The following is a 9,861-nucleotide window of genomic DNA, read 5'->3' as shown; positions in this document are numbered from 1 at the left end:
ATATTGGAGTTTTCATAAACTTAGTTTAAGGCTTTGTGATGTCTTTAATTTTATATTTCGTTATTTGGAAATAAATTTGTGAAAACTGAATGAAATTAAATTTATTATTGTTGGATTAATTGAAATCAAATGATTTTTTATTAGTACCAACATTTAAATTGCGCGCTTTTTATTTATGTTAATACATCCCTAACTTCATTTACGATTTTTGCGGTTGAGCTGACACTTCATTTGATTATTTATATTTTGACAACTCAGATAAATTTATAAATTAAAAGTGATTCTTAAAGTAAAAAAAAAGAAAAACAAAATTTTGCAAAAGCTATCTTTCGGTCACATTCGGTTTAGTTTATTACAGTGCTGGTTTCTAAATTACTTTGCTCAAAATAAATGTTATAACAAATCAATTAAACACCGATATACTTTATAAAAATAATTTATTAAAATGTCTGAATTAGTTCAAATATATCAGCCTCTTAGAAAAAAATTAGAATTCATTGAATTATCAATAAAATTATCTAGTTGCTCAGATCAGTATAAACGTGATTTCGAAATAAAATTGATGGATTTCCAACGTACTATTGAGGAGATAAAACAATTAGCACACGACAATGTCAGCATGCAAGAACAACTACGTGATAAGCTGAAAATATTACAAGAAAATAGAAAAAGTCTTGATCAGTTGAGACGTTCGAAACCTGTGGTTATTGAAATTCATCCATCCTGTGCCAATATTAGTGATACTCCAAACTTAAATTACTTGTCGATGGGAGAAAATAGACACAATTTTGAATTGAGTCCTATTAATCAAAGTAATCTTCCTGTACTTACACCAGTAAGCAGAAAAATTTCCTTTGATGGAGTACCTGAAATTTCTTTCATTGAACCTGAAGAGTTTGACTCAATCCCACGTAAGTTTTTGAAAAAAAATTGCCGTGCATGTTATTTATATATATATATATATATATATATATATATATATATATATATATCGTATATATATATATATATATATAATAAATAAAGGCAGCTTAAAAATATTATATTTATTTATTTAATTTAATAAATAATATAGCTCGAACTTGAATGCAATACAAAGATCATTATTATTTTAATTTTATACAACTCTTGGAAATATTATGTTGATTTTGATTAAAAACACGTAAGAACAGTTTTTGGGTCCTAGCCAAGATATAGTTTTTACAATTACAAATTTACATTTGTCAGTTTGATTAGTAAAGTGTATATTTTGTGTATATAACAATTGTTATAGGATCCCAAGCAAAAAAAAGATATTTATGTAAAGAGATTAATCAATAATAATTTGAAGCAAACAAATAACACATAGTTTATTCAAATAAGCAAACACGAACATAATTTTTAAAACACATAAACAGAAACACATACCTATGCTATCATTTTTATATATTATATAAAGTCATAATAAACAATTTAGTTTTGAAATGTTAAATTCTCAAACTTATATATACAAAATGTTACAATAATATTACTTGGATTCTGGTGAGTTTTTTTTATTTATAGAATTCTTATAAGAATTCTATAAATAAAAAAAACTCACCACATTCAGTTTTCAGTTTTCAAATAAAATTTGAGTTTAAATCTTCCTCATAACAATTTATCTCTTTTGCTGAATGGTTAACACTCAATTTATAAATTTATAAATGACGTTTTGTGGTTTACTAGGTATCAACATATATTTTAGTAATATGTTTCTTTTTTCTTAATCCCCTTGATTGTTGAAAAAATTTATTTAATATTTATTTCTCTCATAATTTTGAAATATTGAAAAAACAAGAATTGGGAGTTGAATTTTATCATTATCATTATTTTTATTATTACTAAGTATACTAAGCAAAATTTCTAATCTGAACAAATTAAAAATTTCTACACATTCCTAAAATTAATTGTTCATTTAAATTTTCAGAGTACATGCGAGGCAGACAGAATGTGGAAGCACTTAACAAATTCATCAAAAGAATCAATGAGGCAGTTTATGATAAATACACTTTGATAAAGCTACCAAGAAATCAAGTCTCGAAAGACAAACTAAAATTGTATCTTGAATATAAAAGATTGCAGGCGACAACTGATAAGCACTTAATATTCATTACGGCCAGTGACTTAGGTTTAAAACTTCTTGATAAACAGACAAATAATTTTTTTGCAATGTTACGTCATGTAAAGCGTATTAAAGAAATGAGGGATGGAGGGGTAACAAAAATTTGCTTACTGAATACTGATTTCCAACCTTTAGTGTAGTTTCTCATCAGACATTTTAGTAATTCAATTTTTAATTTTATTTTCTTATTTAAAATAATAACTTGTGATATATTCTATTTAAACTTGTTTTCTTGCATAATCAAGAAAATAAAATGTAAATTATAGTCCTCTTATTAAATCATGCATCAACTCATCATTCGATATTAATGTTTTTTATTACAGTTTATTTTTTTGGGTTTTAATATTTTATCAAGTAATATAAAGCTATAAAAACTAAATTATTTCAAATTTAAATTAAATTAAATGAATGGTATGAATATGGAAACGTATTTACTGGTATGTTTTAGTTATTATTGATATTTTTATTAGCACTGCAGAGCAACTTGTTGGTAATTTCTATTATTAATTTTATTACATAAATTATTTAAATAATGTTTCATATGAATTTTTTGAATCATATTAGAAATATAAAATGATAGTCTAAGATTTTTAAGCACCTTTATTATACACTATTTGAAATTGTTGGCAAGTAGCAAAATATAAATCGAAACAGTTTTATTATATCATTATGTACTAACAGAGTGAATTAAAATTTTGTCTTGAATGTTATGTATTTTATTAAATGTTTTGTATAAAATTTGTAATAAGATTTACTATTCTTAAAACAATAATACAGGCTAAAAGTAGAATTAAAGTATATCAGAATTTAAGCTTCTCATTTGAACTTAATTTCAATGATACTTTATTGATATACTTAAGCCTTGCTATACTTTTCTCATCACTTTATGAACTTTTTAGTGATTGAGTGAGTGAAATTAAATTAATTCAAAAATGATTTGATTTAAAAAAAAACATAAATTACGTGGGAAAGAAAGCAAAAGAACAACAACAAATTTTGACTAAAAATTACACTGGTCACATTACATTCCATGTAATTTGTTTCGATATGACTAAGCAAGGTTCATGATATCTAGAATGTCAATTACATATTTTTTATTAATCTACAACAGAAAGACATCAAGCTTGTTCTGGTGTCTGATCATGCCTTAGTTTGATTAGTCTAAATTTAATGTAGGTTTGTGTAACAGATGTTTGCATTCTTTTTTTCAATTTATTTCTTACCTATTTAAATTTGTTCGATGTTCTGTACGTATTGCAAAAGATAATAAAATTGTAATAAGTATTGCAAAATACAATAACATTGTAATAATAGTAAATGGACGATTCTGCTTAAAGTCATTGAAGTACTGATACTGAATGAGTACTTGTAAACTATACGTAGTTTGTTCTTGCAAGAAAAGCCAATTTGATAATATTATATTATTTTTTAGTTTGACATCAAAATTGTAAATAATATGTTAGCCAAAATTTGATCCTTGGTCGACCTTTTCCCGATAAACGGCTGCATCAATTTCGAAATTTTAAAAGCCTTTGGTTGAAACTTGATAAGGCGCTCATTATTTTGCAAAACAATCTGTCGAATCGTTTCTTTAGAATAAAAAGGATAGTTTATTTCAGAGAATTTCTCCTTCGGAAAGTAAATAAATAGCCAAATTATAAATATCTTATTTTATGAATTTAAGCAAAGTTAAAGACAAATATTTGTATATGCCGCCATTTTATTTCTATTTTAGGTCAAATGAGTTTAGCACAATTATAGTTTCAATACAAAAAATTATAATACGATATTAGGTTTTGTATCCTTTATACTTGACTATATTAATCACTTGAATCAATAATTATAATTTAAATCAATAGAACAACTAAAATTAATAATAAGCCTATCTGTGACTGTGATGTTTGCTAGTGTCCATCTATTTTCAGCCATAGGTACTTTCCGTGTGCGGCAATCCTATCTCAGTCTCCCCTGGTCTCGTCCAATCGAAAAATTCTTACTCGGTTTAGTAGTGTGTTGGTTGAATTAAATTACTTGCTTTAAGTAAAGAACTGTCAAATAAGTGTATTTGTAATATTATTTCAGTGACTCGTAGTTATTAGGATATGAATGTGATCATTTTCCTCTTTTACCGTTAAATGGTGTCTGTAAAAATGAAAAGTATTGAATGGGCCTCGTACTTGACGGCCCAATGTACGTACCTCAGGCTTTCTCGTCGCCAACCAAAAGAGTTTTTAATTTAATTTAAATTATCATATTTACATTCGCTGTGAAATAAAAGTATTCTCTAGCATTAGTGTTTAATTGGATAAATGAATCGTTTCAAAGGTGAGATGAAATTATTTTTGGGTGTATTTTTTCGTATTCAAGCGGCCAGTCAAAATGCATAGCCACGATTGACATTGTAAATGCGGTGGCGGCACGCCTATGTGGAGCGATTTCTTTGAATTTGTCTTAAAAGTATCATCATAAATAACTGATGTAATACAACGAATCATCGATGTAGTATTTTTTATTACTTTTCTACTTATGTGTCTGTATTAGTATAAGGAATGTCAAACTCTAGGAATAGATGTCGCATTGTATTGCATTTTCGGGCTGTCTTATTAACACATGAAATTAAGGCTCATTTTATAAGGCCATTGAAATATTATTGTTGTACAATGATCCGAAATCATATTATGCAATATTGAATATAACACTAATTGCTCTCTATTTGCAGTTGGTGTCACTGAATTTGTCCAGCATCTACCTAACCTATCAACTGTGGTGAAATATAAGTGAATTTAATCAAAAGTGCAAACATTTTTCTACTACATCCATTATTATTTCGTGGACCAATAGTCATTTTAAAATATAAATAAGTACATGTGAATCTAAATTCTTCAGTGCCAAATTTTTTTAATCAAACACCAAACCAATGCATGGATATTGAAATATATAATTGTAAAGTTAAGTATTTATACCAATGACTATGAAGAAGTGATATTGTTTATTTTCTGTTTCTGATATTCTTCATCGCACCTATTGAGTATTTACAATTTAGTGAAGATGTCGGGTACATTTGTGGATCGAATAGACCCATTTGCAAAGAGATCACTTAAGAAAAAAAGTAAAAAGTCTCAGGGATCATCCCGATATAGAAATTCACAGGATGTCGAATTACAACAACTGCCACAACTTAAAGGTAATCTATTTTTAATATTATTCATTTTGACATTTTCATATAGCTTAGTGATAAAAACAAAAAGTAAATCAATGTAAAACACAAACATAACAGATATCTTTGATCCAATATTTTTTCTTCAATATTAAGTAATGGTTTATTTATTCTCAATAATAAATTAATTGGGATAAGGAACGGGTCAATAAAATTTTAATCAGTAATAATTTGTAGGTCGATGATTTATAAATAAAAGTAGCTAAGATAATTTTAAAGAGATTTTAAGATTTAATATCTTTAAAAATAAAGTGAAATGATTTTTTTTGCTGGCATTGTTTTGCTTTTCTAAATTAAGTTAGGTAAATATTGACAAAACTATCAATGTATTGAATACATCAAGTAATATTAATAATTCTTTGTTTATTAAAAATTTGTTTGCCGAGTTTGTTTGAATTTAAAATCTGGAGAGATATATTACCTTTAAATGATCCTTTGTTTTACTGGCTCATTTTTCGTTGTTTTTACTAACATAATATATAGTGTGATGATTTAATTTTATTTTGTAACATATTATCAAGCACGATATACCAAAAATGTACTAAAGGAATATATATATTAATAACTTTGGTTTACTTCCAGTACTAATATCGGAATAAAAAGCTTTTATTGTAATAAAACCAGTTAAATGATTTCTATTGATGTTCAGTAATAGAACATTACTCATTTTTTCCAAAAATTTGTTCGTGCTTGAAAGAACTGCCGACACTTTTTCCATTGCACATTGCACAATCTTTGAGAACACAATACAAAAATAAAATTATTAAACAGTTAAAGTAAAATTTTTACTTGCAAATTATGAGTTGTTATTGTTTTTTTTGAAGAATTTATCTGAATACTTGCAGAGATATTTCTTTATCCAAGTTTTTCTTCATAGGAACTTTTATCGATGATTAGTGCACTATTGATATGCAATATATCTTCTGGTAAAGTCGCATATTGGATAAATAAAGTTTTTTTAAAAGACAATAGATTGAGGTTATTAAAATACTTGCCTCAAATTGTTTCCTCTCGATTGCTGGTTTCATCTAGTTGATGAAATACCATTAGTTTGTATATTAGCCTGAATGAATTTGATAATCATTTTCATAACTATGTGATTATATTCATATCCGATAAGCAAATAAGATTGTATTACAATACAAAAGTAGAAACATTAAATAGTATTAAATCTGTTAAAATTTGTTATAAATTTCATAGCAATTTTCAAGTTGATGAACATGTTGAATAACAGTTTGTGATTATTTTGATGGAAGATTAATTTGCCCATCATATAACATAAAATTAATATTGGTATAATTCTACTATAATTGAAATAAATAATTGGTGAGTGTATACGCTTTTTGATCGCCAATTTGCACTTATTTTGACAAATTAATTCAAGTATACAAGTTTTCATGTTACTTTTTATTTAGAATATTCAGTATAGTTGGTTTCGAATATATTAAATTGCACATATGCCGCCAAAGGCGAGCACGTTGCTTCGACATACGAGCAAACTTTGAGATACGAGCTTTGAGCGATTTTTTTTTTTTTGAAAAATCTTACTGGCAGAATAAAAATATGAAATTTTTTGATATTATTAACTTCCCGTAGGGTAAGTTATAGTAATCGCAAAAAAATCGAAAATGAAAATTTTTATATATCTTTACGTTTCAGAGGTTTCTGAATATTTTGGCATACCTTAGAAAAAATGGATGTATGTGTGTGTGTGTGTGTGTGTGTGTGTGTGTGCGTGTGTGTATGTATGTGCGGATACAAATTTTCGTCGACGATTTCGGGAACACGGATCAACCGATTTGAATAATTCAAAAAACATTCGATTCGTATTGATAAGGAGACGTGCTGATTAGTTTTTGGCAAAGGCAGGTCTAGCCGTTTCGGAGATACGGGGCAAAAAGTGCCGAAAACGGTAACTCAGTTTTTAAGAGAACGGAGCGTCCGATTTTAATAATTCAAAAAACATTTTACTTGTATTGACAAGATAAAGAATTGATCAAATTTTCATAAAGGCAGGTCTAGCGGTTTCGGAGATATAACGAAAAAAGTAAAAAAAATGCCATTTGGCGGTCAAAAATGATCATTAGACATATGCACATCAAATTTTCAGATATTTTATAGAGATTTTAACAATAAGTATAAATTTTGTTTATTTTCCTATGGGTTCCGTATCAATGTTTACCCGTTAGACAGCAACGCCGCGCTTACGCGCTTTATATTTCGTCTCTATGCAGTTAAAGCAGTACGATTGCTCTGAAAAACAAGTTCAGATCTTCCAAAATATGTCAAAATAAAGAAAACATTTTTTTTTGAAAAATTGAAAAATTTTTTTTCAAAAAAAAGTAATTTTTTGTCCAATTTATAGTTTCTCAAAAATCTTATTTTTTCGAAGTAATTTTTTTTCAATTTTTCAATTTTAATCATTTTTAAAAAAAATAATAACTTTTGGTACGGGAAGTTCCAGCAATTTGCCTTAAGGCACGATGCTCTAATTGCCTTAAGACAGAATTCCACTTACAGCTAGTTGCTATTTTGTGATATTATTTTAGTTTTATGTTTTAATGATTACTCATGTCAATATATCTAGGATTATTTTAACGTTTGAAATTTTAACTATACAAACTTTAATAGTGACTGTACAGTTATCTATGTTGAGATTGCATTTTTTGCTTTTTGTATATTTACAAAATATAACCAAAGGGCTGAAGAAAATAAGGGATGGCAAGGATATACGATTGTTACACATCATAGTTATGTACTGAATTTAAATAGCAACAGTTGATAAAGGGTATAACTCCATCTAAGGCATTATAATAATTTATAAGCAGCTTTTTGTAAAGTGACCATAAGTCCTGGTTTGGTCGGGGGCAGACCCAGATTTTCACCTTGTGTCCCGGGTTTTTCTAAAAGCGATTCAGATCTGATACCGGATTGTACTGGTATTTCAAAAATTTATAGGTAAATTATCAAAAATTATGAAAACCGAACTGCTATTTTTTTAATTTATCATGAAGTAAGTGGAATAGAATTTTATACAATGCTCAAAAGCGAAAAGTATGAGATCGAAAAATATAAAATAAAATATCGTAGATAAAAAAGGTACTACATATAATCTAAAAATAAAGTGCTTACTAAAAGTCTGCAATTGTGATATAAAAAAATGGTTCATAAATTTTTTTTTATTGTATATTTAAATTGCATATGTTGTTTTAGAAACTTATTTTCGAGTTCTATTGTGGTAATAATGCTCCCCAGCCAGTTTTTCTTATTTATTTAATATTAGAAGGTTGCTTGAACTTTTTCCAATGGTGATTTTTTTAAGGGCTATTTTCACTTGGAAATATATTTTGATTTAATAACAAAATAAGTATGAAAAGTGATAAATATTTTCTATATAGAGATTTAAGACATTTTTAGTAGATTCTATTGCTTTAAATGATATTTTAAATTTCAAACGGTTTTATATTTGGATTTAAACTTTATCAAATATAATTTTGAGCACATTAATTTAGACTTTTTGGAACATGTCAAAGTTCTCGTGTCGCTTTTTTATTCAAAAACCAGTATTTTGTCTAAATAATGAAACCGGTTCATTTGCTACTAAATATAACTGTTTTTTGTACAACTTGTAATATTTCAATTTTAAATATAATTAAAATTGCTTAGACCAATGTCACATTCGTAAAATTTATGTTAATTTCGTTTTTTTTTGCATATTAAAGGAAGTTCAGGGATGTAATGTTAAATTTTATGCATTATATATGTATCAAGAGAAATATTGTGCGATAGATCACTCATTTCTTATTATTAACGAAGGAGAAGTTTGTTTTTATCAAAAAATCCGATTCGCTAATTTTATGTTTTCTCGACGTTTCAAGCTATTCTGAATCGAATGAGACCAAATTTGGAAAAATTGTGTGTGCGTGTGCGTGAACAGATTTTTTGCCGTAAATCGACGTTTTCTCAAAAAAACGGCTGGACCGATTTCAAAAATTAAAAGCCATTCGACGTATCTTAATGAGGACTATCGTTTGTCAGGTTTGCGCTACGATCGGCCGAACCGTTCCATTGCAAATTGCAGAAAAATGGAAAAAAGTTTCGTCCACGTTTTAGCCCCTAATTCTGAATTGATTTTGAAAATTCAAAAACCGTTTGAAACATATTGGTTGGGAATCGTGCTGATTAGTTTTTGGTTAAGATCGGCCGGGCCGTTTTCTTGTAATAAAGTGTTAAAAAAATGTTTTTCGTCGATTTTTATGATGTTTTCTTTGACGGTAGATACCATAGTCTTATAGATCATACTACGACAGGTCGTTTAATTTTAAAAATTCGTCAAAGTTTGCAAAAATTAGTATCGTTTTTTGGCCTTTGTCGAAATTAGACCTTTCATCGAGGTTTGCTCACAAACGACTGAACCGATTTCAGAAATTTAAAAGCCATTTGATGTATCTCAATGAGGATTATCGTTTGTCAGTTGTGTGCGACGATCGGCCGAGCCTTTTCT

At 27.5% G+C, this 9,861-nt stretch overlaps 1 protein-coding gene and 1 long non-coding RNA gene across 2 annotated transcripts; both read left to right on the top strand.

Moving 5' to 3' along the window:
- The first annotated feature begins 343 nt into the window (after positions 1-343).
- Positions 344-2,425, top strand: LOC113386757 (spindle and kinetochore-associated protein 1-like). Its single transcript, XM_026624513.1, has 2 exons — positions 344-911; positions 1,946-2,425. Exons 1-2 carry the CDS (start codon positions 446-448, stop codon positions 2,278-2,280), a joined length of 801 nt encoding a protein of 266 aa, XP_026480298.1. The 5' UTR covers positions 344-445; the 3' UTR covers positions 2,281-2,425.
- A 1,686-nt stretch (positions 2,426-4,111) lies between these two features.
- Positions 4,112-5,292, top strand: LOC113385471. Its single transcript, XR_003368000.1, has 2 exons — positions 4,112-4,465; positions 4,860-5,292. It is a non-coding gene; the product is annotated as an uncharacterized LOC113385471 (long non-coding RNA).
- Positions 5,293-9,861: the final 4,569 nt, after the last annotated feature.

This window comes from Ctenocephalides felis, unplaced genomic scaffold (genome assembly GCF_003426905.1).
Source record: "Ctenocephalides felis isolate EL2017-DRISC unplaced genomic scaffold, ASM342690v1 CF-g0.4_SCAFFOLD_03571, whole genome shotgun sequence".
In the NCBI taxonomy this organism is placed as follows: domain Eukaryota; kingdom Metazoa; phylum Arthropoda; class Insecta; order Siphonaptera; family Pulicidae; genus Ctenocephalides; species Ctenocephalides felis.
This window is presented reverse-complemented; position numbering and strand designations above follow the sequence as displayed.